Source organism: Loxodonta africana, chromosome 5, assembly GCF_030014295.1.
Source record: "Loxodonta africana isolate mLoxAfr1 chromosome 5, mLoxAfr1.hap2, whole genome shotgun sequence".
NCBI lineage: Eukaryota > Metazoa > Chordata > Mammalia > Proboscidea > Elephantidae > Loxodonta > Loxodonta africana.
The window spans coordinates 28,729,363-28,748,086 of NC_087346.1; the positions used below are offsets into that span (position 1 = coordinate 28,729,363).

The following is an 18,724-nucleotide window of genomic DNA, read 5'->3' on the forward strand; positions in this document are numbered from 1 at the left end:
AATTAGTACCACCAATTATATAATAAAAGTTACTATTCAGTGAAATACCAGCACAGTGCCTGATACAGAGTAGGCTTCATTAAATATTGATTAAATAGAAATGAAATGCATCAAAATGGGCCAGTAAAGCAAATTTTAGAAACAGATTTGTGGTTCCTAAGTTTCTTTCTTTCTTTCTTTCTTTTAGTTATAATGGATGCTCTGATGAGCAATTTTGTCCAGTAAAGAGAATACATTTATTACAGAATGATTAAATTCATTTTTCTTTAGTTGGTAGAATCCCACTGAGTTGGTTTTATAGTTAAAAGAAATGTGAAATTCTAATTAGTTTTATGGAAATATTTTTTACGGAATATACAATCCCTATGAGAAATCTTGAAATACTTAAAATAGCTAAAAAAAAAACTACCTTTAATACTCTAGTGGACTCCTATGGATCCAAAAACCCTAGGAAGGAGACCATGAAGATAACAAACAACATAGCCACAGTAACAAAATTAACAGAAGTTTTTTGGCAAAGGTATTAAAGGCGTTAATAACGAGGTCTTATGAAATACAATGACATTGTAGTAACTAATAAAATAAAAGTATGACCTTATGACCTTATCTCTCTGAAATTACTCAACTCTAGAAAAGAGAGTATAATGTTTCATTTACTACATAGTGAGAAAAGAATCTTATTCTTTCTATATCCAAAAAAGACAATGAAATTATGAGTGTCTACCAGGGAATCCCATGGACAGATGAGAGCATAGGATACTGGAGAGTGCACAGATTTAAGAGCCTGGGCTCAATCTCAGTGCTGCCTTTTGTCAGTTGAAGGGCAGGTTACACAACTTCACCAGGACAAAGTTCCCTTACTTGGCACTCAGTGGTAATAAAATTAATTACCTCCCAGAGCTGTAGGAAATGACAGATATACATACTTTCCTCACTTATTGACATGGTTAGGTTCCAAAGACCAAGTTGTTACACAAAATCAGCATTCAGTGAAAATGGAAGATGACCATATCAGTTCACAAAATGGAAGATAACTACATCACTAGATAACTGCCAAATTATATCATTACATAACTGTTAGACCACTGAGAATCATGGCCCAGCCAAGTTGACACACAACTTTAATCATCACAGCCTGTGTTAACTCTCACCTCACATCTCAGCATTCATTACTGCCAGATGTATGTCATTAAAGCACAAATTAGTCAGCCAGTAGATTTTTTGCTATCGACATAATGCTAAATGTCAGATAAAGTTGATAAGTGAGGAGAATGTATAATGTAAACAAAGGTATTGGTCAAAAGCAAGTGCCATTTCATTTTCTTCATATATTCTCCTTCTTTTCAAAGCAACAATAAGCAAAAGAAAACAAAGGTAAACTAAGAATCTCTCCACCATCACTTCCATCCTCAAACAACTCAAAATTCTTATTTAAGGACAGATGTTCCTAAAAGAAGATACCCCATCATTATCAATCTTATCTAAAAAAAAAGTTTTAATAGACAGTATAACTTCTTTCTGGAAAAAGTAATTGATATTAGGTATAAAATGGGAAGTAAGAAATATCCCCAGTATAATAATAAATTTGATATCATCTTTCCACAAGACCTATCTTTTTTTTTTTTTTTGTAATTTTATTGTGCTTTGGGTGAAAGTTTACAGCACAAAATAGTTTCTCATTCAAAAATTTATACATGAAGTGCTTTGGGACATTGGTTGCAATCCCCCACAATGCATTAGCACTCTCCTCCTTTCCTTTACACCCCAAGTTGCTGTGTCCACTCATTCAGTTTTCCTGTCCCTTCCTGCCTTCTCTTCTTTGTTTTTGGACAGGTGTTGCCCATTTGGTCTTGTATATTTGACTGAACTAAGAAGTACATTCCTCTTGTGTGTTTTTCTTTCATCGGCATGTCTAATCTTTGGCTGAAAGGTGGACTTCAGAAGTGTCTTCATTTCTGAGTTAGCAGGGTGTCTGGGGGCCACAGTCTTGGGCGTTCCTTCAGTCTTTGACAGACTGTAAATCTGGTCTTTTTTGCGAGTTTGAATTACGTTCTACATTTTTCTGCTGCTCTGTCCAGGACCCACTATTGCGATTCCGGTCAGAGCTGTCAGTGGTGGTAGCTGGGCACCATCTAATTCTTCTGCGTCACAAGATCTATGTTTTAATAACATGTTAAAATATAATCTATAGCAGATTTTTTTTTTCCAAGAAATGTATGGTACATCAGTTTTTCTTCAATTCTTTTTTTTTTTTTAAGTATGTATTACATGGAAACCCTGGTGGCATAGTGGTTAAGTGCTACAGCTGCTAACCAAAAGGTCAGCAGTTCAAATCCACCAGGTGCTCCTTGGAAACTCTACGGGGCAGTTCTACTCTGACCCATAGGGTTGCTATGAGTTAGAATCAACTAGACAGCAACGCATTTGGTTTTTTTTGGTTTAAATATTATATGCACACATCCTCCTTGTAAAAGAGTCAAATAATTCAGATATGTTCCAAGTAAAAATACTCCAGTAACGTCCCTCAATCAAAAATTCTCTCCCTTTTTATAAAGAGGTTTCCACTGTCAGCTATTAGGTGTGTATTTTTTAATTATTTTTTCTTAATTTCAAACATATATCATATATGCCTTTAAAAATATTAAAAATTTATTTCCAAAAACCAGACCTTAATTTTCCAACAATACTTCCTGTCATTCCAGTGTCATTTTCTCTAACTCCCAAATTTCTCCAGTGCCACTAGTATATCCCACTGATACCACCATTTTTTCACTGTTCTCATTCTATAACCTCACTTCCCTCCTTAACCCATTTATATTCCAATATTCTTCATTATAATTATTCTTTCACAAAAAAGCCTTCAATTCTCTTGCTCATCTTACCGTCTGTCATACCTCTTTGGAGACAAGGCATAGCCAGTTCCACTTTAAATGAAAGACAATTAATCTAAAAGAGTTCTTCAGTGTTGTCAGGTAACCCAACTCTATTTCCTTAATCCATTCACTTTCCTACTGCCCTAACTTCTATTTTATAGCCTCTGCTCTCTGCTCAAACCTACAACTGCCCCTTCCCCATCTTTGCCCTAAATTGATGACTAAGTGTCACCTTTCAATGAGAAAACAGAAGGAATTGAAGATAATGTCTTCCGTTCTTACCATCACATCCACCAATATCCCTGTATCTGAGTCCATACACTATTCCTGCCTCCTGTACTGTGGGTACCATGTCCATACCCTAGTCTAGGGATAACCTCTTCATAAAAACCAGCCAAAACACAACCCATTGCCATTGAGTTGATTTCAACTCATAGCAACCCTACTGGACAGAGAACTGCCCCATAGGGTTTCCAAGGAGCTGGTGCATTTGAATTGCTGACCTTTTGGGTAGTAGCCAAGCTCTTAACTACTATGCTACCAGGGCACCAATCCCTTCATACCAAAAAAACCCGTTGCCATTGAGTCAATTCCAAAGATAATCCCTTCATAAGTACACCAAATTCCATTCCCTCTGCTGACTCAAAAAAATGACTTCAGCAATTTATCCTTTTTCCCTCCTTCCTCAAAGGTTTCCTTCTTTTTCTACTGGGTGATTTCCCAAAAACATACCAACACAACTTCTATCTTATAAAAAGCAAAACAACTATCAACCAAACACATAGTGACCACAGCAAAAACCTTTTCTCAATACTCATATTCTACTTCAAGTACTACCCCAATTTAACAGCTGAATTATTTGAAGAACTTGAATGAAATTTGAAGAACTCGAATTATTTGAAGAACTTGAATGAAATTCCAAATGCATTTAGAAATTCCAGAAACACAATTTAAGCTAAACACTCAATATCAATACTGAAAAAAGGATTACAACAGATTTGCGTACTTGGCTTAACCTTCATTTTCACTTATATCCTCATAAGAAAATAATTATTTGGGGAAGAGTTTGACAGATTTTTCACCCAGTATTCCCTAAGAATTATGTCATTTGTATTGTGAGTTTCCATTTACCAGAGCAGGTTGTTTTCCTGTCTTAGAAGTCTCTTCAGAATTTCTGAAGTGTCGTCATATCTCTGTTGAGCATCTCATAAGTAAATACACTGCTAAAGGGTGTGCTTGTATGAGGATACTCAAAAGAATGATGTAAACACTTGTGCTCTGCACAGGCCCCGCTGATATTTTTTGAGTTGCTGAAATTTTTTCTAGTAAACACAAAAAGTGGTTTGTAGAATTATAATTTAAAAAATGAACTATGAGGTTTTATTGTTGTGCTACAACAAAATAGAACAGAAAATTATCTGAAGATCCAGTGGGTGAATGGAGGCCTTAGTTTAATCCAGCTTTCTCAGAGTTTGAAGTGATGTATTTTGTGTGGACCTCTGGGGTCCCCTGAGAGGTAATAAAAGAACACACAACTCAGGGAGAGGCTCAAATTCCCAGAGTACTTGCAAATACATTTAATCTTTCTGAAAATATACAAGGTTGATTAAACTAGGAATCCTTAAGTCTGCATAGCATTAATTTTAATTAAAGTTTGACATTCTTGAAAGAATAGAAAAGTTGATATTGATCTTTGTTTGTTATCACTACTGTCTACCCTCTGGCATTTATAATAGCCACTAGGACAGTAATGTTTGCAAGGCTGGTTGCATAAACAGAAGAAATCACATAAATCATATAAACAGCTATCCAAGAGAAAAAACACTGAGAAAAGTCAGATTTTAATAACATGAATTTGTTTTTTAAAATGTAACACTTTAGGAAAGTAATAACATCCTGACTGTTAAGTTTGTGTAACATCAATTAATAACTTTTAATGACGTGGCGACTTTCAATTATATAGACCACAGTTGTAATCACAGGGTTTATAGCCCCACACCTCGGTTACCAAATCTTTTCTCCAGCTTTCACTGGCTTTGTGGTCGTGGGAAAATTATATAACCTCTCTGAGCCTCACTTTCTGCATTTAAAATATAGGCATGGCCAACCTCACAGATGGCTGTGAAGCTTAATTAGGAGGTGTGTAAAGGTGGTAAATAGCTGGAGAACCATAATTTCCCATCCTACCTTTCCTCAGGAGACTCAAGAATCTTTCTAACTGAAATGCAAAGTTCTGTTTCATGAAGGGGAAAGAGAATAATAGAATTTCAAGTCTCACAACCTTCCCTGATCTGAGCACAAATTTAAGGAAAAGAAGGGGGAAACTGGGGAGGTGAAGCAATGATCCAGGGGTAGAATGAAGGATTTGGAAATGGAGTCGGGATGGGAAAGAAAGTAGTAGGAGGCAGTATACAAGAACGAGCTCACAGAAATTGTTGAATGAATGGGAATAGGGAGTAGGAGATATGAAAATGTGAAAGCAGGCCCAATTTAGCACTTGTGCAGATTTTACTCTCATATCTCCTCTGGCCATCACTTCCATCTCCCCAATGGTTTATAACTGCCTCTCAGAAAACAAGTGCCCCTCCATGTTAAGCAGCTGTAAAAGCAAGGAGTAGTCAAAAACCAGGCATAGCACGCATGCGTTTGGAAATAGATCTCCCCCAGCCCATCTCCATGTTCAATTCCACCCTGCTACGAAGTTTCTAGGTGAATAGTTAAAGGCTTGGAGTGGAGCCCTGGTGGCACAGTGGTTGAAAGCCTGGCTGCTAACTGAAAGGTCAGCAGTTTGAATCCACCAGCCGCTTCTTGGAAACCCTATGGAGCTGTTCTACTCTGTCCTACAGGGTCATTATGAGTCAGAATTGACTCAACAGCAATGAGTAGTTCATCTTGTGTCCAAGTAAATTTGCGCAGTGAGGGACTATCTCTATGTAGATCATATGCTAACTTTATCTTTCTCTTCATGAAACTAAGTCACCAGATATATGTGTTGGAGACTCAAGGTAGCATTTTTGTCAGAGGAGAAGGGAATGGAATTAAGGAATACGCTTCTACACTCTGTCTCGTTGGAAGTTTGAAGTCTTCCCGTAGCGTGGAAAACAGGCAGTGTGAAAAGGGATCTACAAAGAAAAGGGTTCTGAGTTCAGGGGAAATCCAAACCACTTCAAAAGTTTAATGATTAATCTAACCCCACTGCCAAACCCACTGCCGTAGAGTCGATTCCGACTCATAGCGACCCTATAGGACAGAGTAAAACTGCCCCATACAGTTACCAAGGAGCGCCTGGCAGATTCAAACTCCCAACCTTTTGGTTAGCAGCCGTAGCACTTAACCACTACACCACCAGGGTTTCCGATTAATCTAAAGGGAGAGAAATTCTGTACCATTACAGATACTGGTAGGGATGGGGTACACTCCCGTAGGGGAAATACAGAACTTGCGAATAAAAAGGAAAAGTTCTTACTTACATAAATTTAATAAGTGCATGCAGATAGAACAAAAAGTGAGAAGCTCAGGCCTAGATGTGATTTTTGACCTCTTATTTCCTTTTTCTTCCTCATTCATCCAATAAAAAAGCACTATTGATTCTATCTCAGAAATAGATTCTATCTCAGAAATCTCAGTTTTGACATCTCTGTTTTTTATAATCCCACTTTCACTGGTTTAGTTAAACCTGGCTTTTATTTCCACTTCCTTGATTACTTCTATAGTAATCCAATTTGTTTACTTACCTCCCATCTCTCTCTCTCCATCCTCAATACTCTGAGTTATAATGTTCTGTGATTGTAAGGTTTATGTAGAAGTGATAGAACTCGGAGGGGGTGGGGGGATCACAAGGTCATCATGGAGTTCAATATACATAAAATTTGAAAATAACTAGATATGAGATTTTTCAGTTTAGGAAAGCAGGTTTAAAATTTTTCTGAAGAAAATACAGTTGTGACACAATGCCAGAAGTATATCAAGGGAATACAGCTAAAGAAGGATGGGGTATTCAAAAATTATAATTCTCTTGAAGGAATTATAATCATTCCAAACCAGAAGAAAATAGCAGTTTAGCATGGTAGTTAAAAGTCAGAAAGCTCTGAATTTAAATACCAGATCTATGATTCAGCTACATGGTTCTGGGCAATTACTTAACCCCTCCAAACATCAGTTTTGTCATCTCTAAAATGGAGGTGTTAGCAGTTAGATTGTGAAGGTAATTAAATAAGTTGTTTCATGTAAGTAAAGCACTTAGCAGAGCTCTGGCCCTATAGAAAGCTCAATAATATTAGCTGTTACCTATATAAGCTGACTACTTATGGGGCTTCTCAGGGTTTAAAACACATATGAGATGTAAGGAAATGCACATACTGAGGACAAAAACAAACTAACAAAACAAACAATAAGCAAAACAGGTTTAAAAATAATGCAAAGGGAGCTAAAGCTCAGAATGAGCTTATTTTCCAGAAACTGGTAATTGAAAATCACTCTGATCAACAAAAGATGAACAAGGCATATTACACCATATTCATAATTTGGGGGAGATGAGGAGGCTTAACATATTTTAACTGATGACAGCGTAAAAAAGCGTAAATACCCAACATTTATTCTGTGTCTACTTCCTCTATTAAGGAGAACAATTTTCAAAATACTTAAGAGCAACTGAACATAAAACTGGAGACTGGTGCAATGGGTAATAGCTCGCTGCTAACCAAAATGTTGATGGTTCCAATCCACCAGCAACTCAGCAGGAGAAAAGACATGGCTATCTGCTCCCATAAAGATTAAAGCCTAGGAAACCCTATGGGGCCATCCTACTCTGTCATACAGAGCTGCCATGAGTCGAAATCCACCTGGCCGCACACAACAACAGACATAAAATCAGGTTAAAAGACAATAAGAGAAATATAATAAACCAAATTAGTTCAATCTTCTCCAGGCTCAGAAGAGTACATCTTCAGGTAATTAAACACAAACATATACACAAAAAAATTGTAGATTTTATCAGATTACTACTTTTAGCAATCATAGAGAAACAGATAAGAATAGGATGCATGAGTTGAAAAGATACCTCAACTTTAAAAAAAGGAAGGGTAGATTTTTGGAAACTATGGACCAATGAGCTTAACTTCAACCTTCAGGAAATTTAGTAAGGTGTTACTAAACATATAATTGAGAAGTTATAAAGAAAAAAGCAATGACTATGAGGAACTACTATATTTAAAACCTTACTATGTAAATTCCTTTATAAATAAAAGTTCTAAATTGGTATCAGAGAAATACCACACACATCTTGATTAGCAGTTTCAGCAAGGCCCCTGGCATCCTTAATCTTTACAGATATTAGCTGAGTTAAACAGATTTGTAGCTGATTAGCCAAATATTCACAAATAATGGTGATTACTGGACCTTTGTTAACTTGGAAAGGAGACTCTAGCTCTACCAGAAGTATCTAACCTTGATATTATGATATTCAACTTAACCAATAAGTTAATGAAGATGCAAAAGTCATACCTATAAAATATGGGGATGACAACAGGCTGTATCATGACCCATCCTTCCTTTGGAAGGATATTGTATACTGAAACACTGAATATAACAAACAGATGAAATGCTAAAGGGATGATTGGACTCTCAATGCCAAAATTTGGTTAACAAATACTTTAAAGCTTAATAATAGCTCATGGACAAAAAGTCTGGCAGACTCAAGTGTGCTTTTTTTTTTTTTTTTTAAGCTGATGGATTTTGGCTACAATAATAGAAGTAAAGTATACATGAAGGAAAAGAAATATTTTATTCTATTCTATTCAAACCACATCAATGGAGTACAATGTTCAGATGAGGACAACAGATATTGGGAAGGATATTGACAAGTTAGAAATTTTACAAATGTTCCAACTGGGATGATGAGGATGTATGAAAAACTATGGAGTGTTGCAATACATATGAACTGAGAGAGATATGTAATGATAGAATATTAAGAGTTGGAAGAGATATTTATTTACATTTTCATCAAACATTAAATGACCACCTCCTAGGTGTCAACCACTATTCTGTGTATACTATCTAGATTAGAAGAACTGTACTTCTTGGATAGACAGAACTATACTTCTCCTTCTATGACTTCCTTTCCAAATATGCTGATTTAAGTCTCTTCTAAATCATAAGATTGACTGATTATAATCAGGGGTGATATTCTAAGTATTTACCAACCCGTCTACCACAGCACTGACTAGTCAGAACTGCTGCTAGCCAGAAAGCTGTCATTGGGTACTAGAGGTCTGTCTGGGCCAGGCACCCTTATTTGTTGAGTAGTTGGGAGGTTTAGGACACCTTGGGGAAGAGTCTTAGGTAGCTGAAATGGTGGTGGCAAAGGGTAGTAGTATTGGCATGTTTCAGTATGGTAACAACTGGCATGACCGTACCAGTGCTCCTCAGCTGAATGTTGTTAGTTGCCATCAAGTCAGTTCCAACTCATAGTGACCCTATGTACAATGGAACAAAACAATGCCTGGTCCTGCCATCCCTACAAACACTGCTGTTTGAGTCCACTGCTGCAGCCACTGAGTCAATCCATCTCACTGAGGGTCTTCCTCTTTTTCGCTGACCCTCTAATTTACCAAGAATCATGTCCTCCAGGGACTGGTCCCTCCTGATAACATTTCCAAAGTACATGGGATGAAGTCTTACCATCCTTGCTTCTAAGAAACATTGTGGCTGTACTTCTTCCAAGACACATTTGTTAGTTCTTCTGGCAGTCTGTGGTATATTCAACACCATAATTCAGAGGCATCAACTCTTCTTCAGTCTTCCTTATTCATTGCCCAGCTTTCACATGAATATGAAACCACTGAAATACCATGGCTTGGGTCAGGCACGCCTTAGTCCTTAAGGTGACATCTTTGCTTTTTAACACTTTAAAGAGGTCTTTTGCAGCATATTTGCTCAATGCAATACATCATCTGATTTCCTGACTGCTGCTTCCATCGGTATTGACTATGGATCCAAGTAAAATGAAATTCTTAACAATTTCAATATTTTCTCCATTTATCATGATGCTGTCTATTGATCCAGTTTTGAGGATTTTTGTTTCCTTTATGTTAAGGTGCAATCCATACTGAAAGCTATAGTCTTTGACCTTCATCAGTAAGTACTTTAAGTTCTCTGCAATTTCAGCAAGCAAGGTTGTGTCATCTGCGTATCAGAGGTTGTTAATGAGTCTTTCATCAATACTGATGCCACGTTCTTCTTCATATAGTCCACTTTCTCAGATTATTTGCTCAGCATACAGACTGAATAAATGTGGAAAAAGGATATAAGTCTGATGCACACCTTTCATGATTTTAAACCATGTTTTTAGTATCCCTTTGTTCTATTAAAATGATGGCCTCTAGGTCTATGTACAGGTTCAGTAGGAGTATAATTAAGTGTCCTGGAATTTCCATTTTTCTCAATGTTATTCATAATTTGTTAGGATGCACACAGTCAAATGCCTTTGCATAGTCAACAAAACACAGGTAAACATCTTTCTGGTGTTCTCTGCTTTATTTTTGAATATTATCCCTTATAATATATTTTTTAGTTTTCTCTTCTATCTCTGACCCTCTCCATGGTCCTTTGGCCATTCTTCTTATGAAGTGAATTATAGACTTTATCCTGGGTGTCCTGCTTTGAATAATAGCCAGGGTCTTTCTCAAACTACTCCAACAGTGGCCTGCCACCTCCCAGTTGACTTTTTGCAGGCTGATTTAAACTCTCTATTTTTATTAGGACTACTAGGTCAATACTTTGTGTTCAACATCAATGAAATAAAAATCTAATGTGCCTCTTTAAAAAGTGATTCTCTGAAATACAAATAATTCTTTAGTTGGCAAACAAACTAATTATCAGATTACTGTCTTAGTCATCCAGGGCTGCTATAACAGAAATACCACCAGTGGATGGCTTTAACAAAGAGAAGTTTATTTTCTCACAGTCTAGTAAGCTTGAAGTCCAAATTCAAGGCGCTGGCCTCCACAAGGAGGCCTTCTCTCTCTGTCAGCTCTGGAGGAAGTTCCTCGTCGTCAGTCTTCCTTTGGTCTGGGAGCATCTCAGTGCAGGAACCTCAGGTCCAAAGGACTTGCTCTGCTCCTTGCACTGCTTTCTTGTTGGCATGAGGTTCCCCCCTCTCTCCTAGCTTCCCTTTCCTTTCATCTCTTGAGAGCTAAAAGGTGGTGCAGGTCACACCCCAGGGAAACTCCCTTTACACTGGATCAGGGATGTGACCTGGTAAGGGTGTTACAATCCCACCCTAATCCTCTTTAATATAAAATTACAATCACAAAATGGAGGACAACCACAGAGCACTGGGAATCATGGCCTAACCAAGTTAATACACATATTTTTGGGGCAACATAATTCAATCCATGGTAATTAGTAAATGCCTTAAGCCAGCAAGTCTTTCTATATATTTAAAATTACATTTTGATACTATAATCTTTATTTTCATATTAGTTTATGTGTTCATTAATCTCAAAGTTGCATAATTGATAATAAGCATTCCTGCTAGTTGGAATTAGTGGATTCTGCCAAACTTGGAAAAGAGTTGAAAAAATGATGATAATGCAATTAAAAAGTACAATCCTTGGTAAGGTTTTTTGTTTTCAGGAACATTGCTCTATTAATAACTTTAATAGTGCTGCCAATAGCACTGTTAACTATCGTATGACATTGGCAATGTGTTCTTTGATAAAAATCTCCACTAATTATTTTATTATTAAAAATTAAACTCCTGTCTTTTGCCAAAGTTTAGGTGCAATTCTTAAGTTGAGAGTAGGTATGAGTAATGACTTTTTTGAGGTTTACAGGCAGCAGGCTATTTTAGTTTTCTAACAGTACTTTGCTGTTTTTTTAAAGCTGTACAATAGATATTTCAAACTGTGTTGTAGGTCAATCATTAATGTTAAAATGAATCACTGCTTCGGAATTGGTACTTAAAAAACAAATCCCCTGTGAAATTTAAGTTTAATGTCTGATTTAGCCCAGGGCTGGTACCTAAAAATATTTTCTAATCAACCTCTAATGTTGTATTTCTTGATGGCTGTAATCATCAAATGCGAGTTTGCTCAAAGGGTTTGCTTGACCTTCCATGATAAGCTACTAGAGAGAGCTTTCAAAGCTAATTAAAATGGACATCCAATTCCCTGTGAGACAGAAGTGTCTACTTTGTGCAATAGGATAAAAGACTAGAGGTGTTTGCTAAGACTAAATGAAAACAGCAGGTGTTTGGCTGTATATGTTGCTAAAGAGGAAACCCTGGGCGTAGTGGTTAAGTGCTACAGCTGCCAACCAAAGGGTTGGCAGTTCGAACCCGCCAGGTGCTCCTTGGAAACTCTATGGGGCAGTTCTACTCTGTCCTAAAGGGTTGCTATGAGTTGGAATCGACTCAACGGCACTGGGTTTGGCTTTTTTTTGGTTTGGTTGCTAAAGAAAGTCCAAAAAAAGTGGTTTACATCATAGTCTCAGATTCTCTTGGGGAGTCCTGGTGATGCAGTAAGTGCTCAGCAGCTAACTGAAAGGTGGGCGCTTTGAACCTACCAGCCACTCCAGGAAGAAAAACGTGTCACTCTGCATCAGTAAAGATTACAGCCTTGGAAACTCTATGGGGCAGTTCAACTCTGTCCTATAGAGTTGCTATGAGTCGAAATCAACTGGACAGCAATGAGATTATACATATGTGTGTGTATGTGTATTTATACTTATAATTATATTTATTAGTTATAGTTATGGCTTGGGGGGGTGGTGCTGATCTGGGTACAGTCTTTTTTTGGCTGTCCTCTCCTGACAAAAATGTCCATTGGTTCTGTATTTGGTCAAATATCAGGGAATATATCTTCTTGGCTGTTCTCTAATGCCTCAAGGACCATAATTTGGAGTGTTAACCTGTAGTTAGGAATGACACTCCTAAGAAATGTCCTTTGCTTGGCACTTGAGTTAGGAGGTTAAGAATTACTAGATTATGATATTGAATTATTCTTTCAATTCATGATGCTTTTTGGTTGCCATTATGGACTGAATTGTGTCTCCCCAACATATACGTTGTAAATCCCAATCATTATATCTGTGGCTATAATACAATTTCGGAATGGGTTTTCTTTGTTATGTTAATAAGGCAGTATTAGTGTAGGGTGTGTCTTAAATCAATCTCTTTTGAAATATATAAGAGCAGATTAAGCAAACAAGCAGAGATGGGGGAAGATAGATGCCAGGCCACATGCAGATCACCAAGGAGCCAAGGAAGAGAAGCTGAAAAGAGAGAACGACCTTCCCCCCAGAGCCAAAAGACAGAGAAAGCCTTGCCCTAGAGCTGGCACCCTGAATTTGGACTTCTAGCCTCCTAAACTGAGAGAAAGTAATATTTCTGTTTGTTAGGGCTGCTCACTTATAATATTTTTTGTTATAGCAGCACTAGATAACTAGGAGTTGGGGAGTCTATAAAAATGTCTATAACTCGTTTATGTCTGTACTTACTATTTGTACTTCCAAGTATTTGCAGTTGTTTTAAATATAGTCAAAGGATTAACCCTAAAACCCGTGGCCCTTGAGTCGATTCCAACTCAAAGCGACCCTGCAAGACAGAGTAGAACTGCCCCATAGGGTTTCCAAGGAGCTACTACTGGTGGATTTGAACTGCCAACTTTCTGGTTAGCAGCTGAGCTCTTAGCCACTGTGCCACCAGGGCTCCAGACAAAAGATTACAAAAAAAAAAAAAAAATGCTGTTGCCGTTGAGCCAATTCCGACTCATAGAGACCCTATAAGACAGAGTAGAACTGCCCCATATGGTTTCCAAGGAGCGCCTAGTGGAATTGAACTGCTGACCTTTTGGTTAGCAGCCATAGATCTTAACCACTACACCACCAGGGTTTCCAAAAGATCGGTGTTCATTAATTCATTCATGCAAGTATTTATTGAATACCCATTATTCTAGTTACTGTTTTAGTTTTAGGGGGATATGATGGTGAATGCCATGTCTTTTACCAAACCTGGCTTGATATGCTAATTTTTTTATGGTTACCAGTTTTTTTTTTTTAATCTTTTACTGATATTTTCTTTATTTATTTACATTTTTAAAAATAAAATCCTTTCTCTCAGATTTAAGAGTTAATTCTTCAGATTTAAGAAGAAACCACAAAATAATTTTTTTCTCCACATCCTCTCTTGCTGATTGCCACAGCTAACATCAGCCGCTTAGACTTCTAAAAATGACAATTAATGTTTGCTGCCCCAAGATAGGAATTTTAGTGCTCTTATTACAAATTGTGGCAATGCTCACTTAATATTACATGCTATCTACTATTTATTTTTTGGAAAAAAAATGGCTGCCTCCATAACAGGCGTTTGCAAGTATTGTCAAGATATTTTCATACTGTCAGCATGGACAGGCATATTCTTCTTCTTTTCTTATGAAAATATCAACGCATTGCACAGGTGCACTTGAAAACGTGTCTCTGTTTTGGGGAGTTGACTGAAGCTAAAAAACAAGCCTGGGTTCCTGATGCTACCCATAAAGTATGTGGTTTTCTATCTTCCCCACAAAAAAACATAAGCTTATAAATTTTAACTCTTTCTTATGTAAGTTTTAGTAAGGTACCATGCAGATCAGCCACCCAAGTGTCTCAGCTCTAGTGGTTTATGCAGAGAAGCATTCCTCTTAGTGGGCATCAGTGCTCTCTAAAATTCTGATTAGCCAAAAAGCTGAGAGTTACATGGGTGAGTGGCTAATCACAGAGATCTAACACCTCCTGTACTGACCGACAAGCACGAGCTGTCTATGCCATTTTACAGTCAAATATATGTTAGAGTAAGTATGCGAAGAAATAGCACGTTTTAAGGGTTGAAGAACTGCTATGTTGGGAAAGGCATATATGTGTGGGGAAACCTCAAAATGGAGCAGATTATACTTCAAGTCATTTCTAGAGGAATGGCAACCAGTTATGAGTGAGGACTTCAATTCTGTGGTACAATATTTTCCGTCTATCAGGGGAGTAGCTGTATTTTAGGGTTTCTCTAAATCATATCCAAGCTAATCAGTGCCGTGTATTTCAATTTATGTTGCACATTAAGTCAACAATTCATAGAATTTGCCTAGAAAAGTGACTTGACTGTTTTGGGCTTATTGATAACATAGATAATCTATGAATAGTACAAAATCAGTTTTGAGATTTACAAATAATTAAAAAATCCAGTAAATTAAGATATATTACATTTCAGTTCCTTCTTCAGTATTAATTTCTGCCGCCTTTGATCATTTTATGCTGTAAATACTTCTAGAAAGCTTTCTAAGAGCTATTGTTGTTACTAGCTGCTGTCAAATCATCCCCAATTCATGGTGACCCCACACACAACAGAAAGAAACTCTGCCCAGTTCTGTGCCAACTGCATGGTCAGTTGTGGACGAGAACAGTGGGATCCATATGGTTTTCACTGGCTGATTTTCAGAAGTAGGTCACCAGGCCTTTCTCCCTAGTCTGCCTTAGTCTGGAAGCTGCACTGAAACCTGTTCAACATCATCCAACATGAAAGCCTCCGCTGACAGACAGGTGGTGCATTGGTCAGGAATTGAACCTGAGGCTCTTTCATGGAAGATGAGAATTCCACCACTGAACCACCACTGTCCCTCTTCCATGAGCTAGTGACCGTGATACGGTGATGGACAGAATATAGCTCCTGCCCCCAAGGTACTCCCTGCCTAGAAAGGAAGAATGCTAATAAACAATTGTCTTTCTGGATTCCCTCCATGTGTTTTTGTGACCATCAGTATAATTCACAGGAAACAGAGATAAAACACCCTCTCCCACCTAACACATGCTCTATTGGCTTGTTAATTACTACATCTCTTCCTCACTGATTACAAGCATATTTCCCATCACACCGTATTTATTAGAACTTTAATTGCAAATTTCTCTGTTATGAATCATAAACTCTTCAGTATCAAACAATGTACCTTCCTTTGGGAAAACAAATTTTGCATCCCTATAACATATATGTTTGCAATGTCTTTTAAGTGGCTTTCTTCCCATTTCCATGATCCTCCTAGGTTAAGTCTTCAGTAATCATGCTGAAGGTATGTTATGGTTTCTCAGTCGGTCTTTTCCCCCTGCCTCATTTCTTTCCAGTTCATTCTGACACCTAAATCTGATTCTCATTTCAGTGTGTACCTAAAACCCTATTTCCACAGGAACATTTCTCTGGCCACTGCCAATGATGCTTACCTCTCTGAACTGTGGGTTTTACATCCGTACTGTTCATTTTGGCACTGGGCCACAGAATATGTCATTTCGCTGGATAATTGTTTTATGTGCATATTTCTACCTCCCTAGTGCAGCAGAAAGCTCCTTCAAGACAGGAGCCAAGTCTTAGGAGCTCTGAGCATGTCACGTGACTGAGTCTTGTGGGTGACTCGTGAAGTTCCTCTTAAATCGGACCCCTCAGAGCATCAAGCATAGTGAGACGCACACAATACAAACCCAAAGCCTCATACTCAGAGGCTGTAATGCCAAGATCCTCTTTACAATTCCACAGAAAAGTCTGCTTAAAAATTGCTAATTGCATAAAACCTTTAAGAAGTTCTCAACATAAAACTTGGTCACTATCCTAATTAAATGCAGCAGTCAAAGCGAGTTACTTACTAAGGCAAATTTTTTGTTGAGAATCATCTGTTCCACCAATGATGACTCATTATGGAAGAGGTGGGGCTGCATATGGCTCCACATATGAGGAAACCACCAAAACTCATCGACAGACCCCAACAGACAGTCATCCCCTTCATCTTCCTCTTCAGTTCCTTCAGGTAAAAAAAGAAGAAAAAAGAAAAAGGTTATCCAGCTAACCACTGATTATCCGTCTGTCTGTCTACCTATCTATCTACTCCTGTGTATTTCGAAGACACCATATACAGCATTATAAATACATATCAGGCTTTGAACATGAAACGTAGCAAAGAAAAAGCTGTTAGTTGGGGAACAGCCAGAGAGAATGTCAAAACTCTTTTAAAAAGTTGTTAAACATGAGACATGGATATAAAATCAATGCAAAAAAGGAAATACACAACCATTCCCAAGGACATTAGAACTAAATTTCAGCATCTTTGTACATTGATAAGATGAACAGAAAATTATGCTTTTCTGGATCATTCAAACAAAAATATAGTTTGGAGAGAATGGGAGATTAATAGGAAATCTAACTGAGAGCATATGATCAGGGAAATATGTGTCAGAGGATCAGAGGAGATCATTTTGACACGGGTTATGTAGTGTAGTGTATACAGTCACAACAAAGTATTTCTCTTCTTTATTTACGTTCCTTTTGAGGTCTGAGAAGAAGCTACTCAGTATTTGGAGGAAACAAAGGCATGCTTGGTGTCCCCGGGTGGTACATATGGTCATCGTGCTCATCTGCTAACTGAAAGGTTGGTGGTGTGAGTCTACCTAGAGAAGCCTCACAAGAAAGGACTGACAACCTACTTCCAAAAAAATTGAAAACCTATAGAGCACAGTTTTACTCTGACATACAGGAGGTTTCCATGAGTCGGAATCAACTCAACAGCAACTGGCTGGTTAAGGCATGTGGAGGAGACAAAAGAGAATGTGGAAATTGTTATTATGAAAAATTAGAGAAAACTGAAGGAAAGAAAGGAGAAAGGATAAAAGTGATGGAAAGAAGAAACTGAGAAGTGGTAAACTCATAGTAAAACAATCCTTAGTGATACGGTCCTTATGCTTTTCCTTTCTTTCAAGTCTTAGAAGCAGACTCTTGCTCCATCCATCAGGAAATTTCCATTTCCTTGGGAGCCAGCCCTATTTTTCTTCCTATCATTTTTCATATCTAAAACCAAAAACCAAACCCATTGACGTCGAGTCGATTCCAACTCATAGCAGCCCTATAGGACAGAGTAGAACTGCCCCATAGAGTTTCCAAGGAGCGACCCTTTGGTTAGCAGCCATAGCATTTAACGACTATGCCACCAGGGTTTTCTTTTCATATCTGGCTTGTTTAATTCCTCCATTCTCCCCTACCTGCTATTTAGTTGAGTGCAGGAAGTTCCACTGTTCATTTAACTCATTTGAAGGGGACAGAGGTCCTTTTATACCTCCCCAAGCACAGCTTCTTTACAAAAACATGAAATGAGAGCAATATAAGGTCCTTACTACTGTCTTGTCACATTATCCGATGAGCTTATTGAATCTAATAAGCTTCTACAGCAGTGAATTCTACACACGATTCCCCTCTCTGTGGAAAAAAAGTCTCCTCTCATATTTTCAATGGCAGTTCTGATGCAACTGGCTTTAATAGGAACCTGAAGCCTAAAGATGGTGGATGGACTGCTGCCCTGGCCCAGGCAACTCTGGTCAGTGCCTGTTACCACAGTTTTCTCATTCAATTTCCCATGACAAGGAAGGCAAAGCCCATTTACAGGAAAAGATTTGGGCCCTGTGGCCTACTGGCAGTGAAAGAGAGTTACCAAAGATAAGAGTTTAGTATGAGGCTTAATGGTCATTCTAATTTAAACAGAAGGAATAAGGATTGAGTGATAAAGAATAAGTGGGATAACATAATCTTTCAACCAGGATAGTCTTGAATTTCACTTTCATCTGCTTAAGTACTCTACTGATACATAAAACAAACAAAAAACAACTTGGGTATCCTCAAATCTAGTCTGTTTTATTCCCCTCATTATCTCCTCATTATACATTCGTGTTAACAAAGTCTAATGGAATAAGTATAGCTTTTGGAGCCAGAAAATTTTAGTTTATTTGGGAGTTTCAACAGATTTGAGTTGTATAACTGGGCAAGTTACATAATCCCCCTAATGTCTGAATTCATA

The 18,724-nt window shown here is 37.7% G+C and overlaps 1 protein-coding gene across 4 annotated transcripts in view; it reads right to left on the reverse strand.

The window, feature by feature from the left end:
- LOC100675289 (N-deacetylase and N-sulfotransferase 3) overlaps window positions 1-18,724 on the reverse strand; it is a 229,973-nt gene that overhangs the window by 115,194 nt on the left and 96,055 nt on the right. For all 4 annotated transcript variants that reach the window (XM_064285411.1, XM_064285410.1, XM_064285409.1 and 1 more), the window contains one exon: window positions 16,530-16,684. In XM_064285411.1, the coding sequence (XP_064141481.1) occupies window positions 16,530-16,684 (155 nt within the window). The remainder of the gene's footprint in view (window positions 1-16,529; window positions 16,685-18,724) is intronic.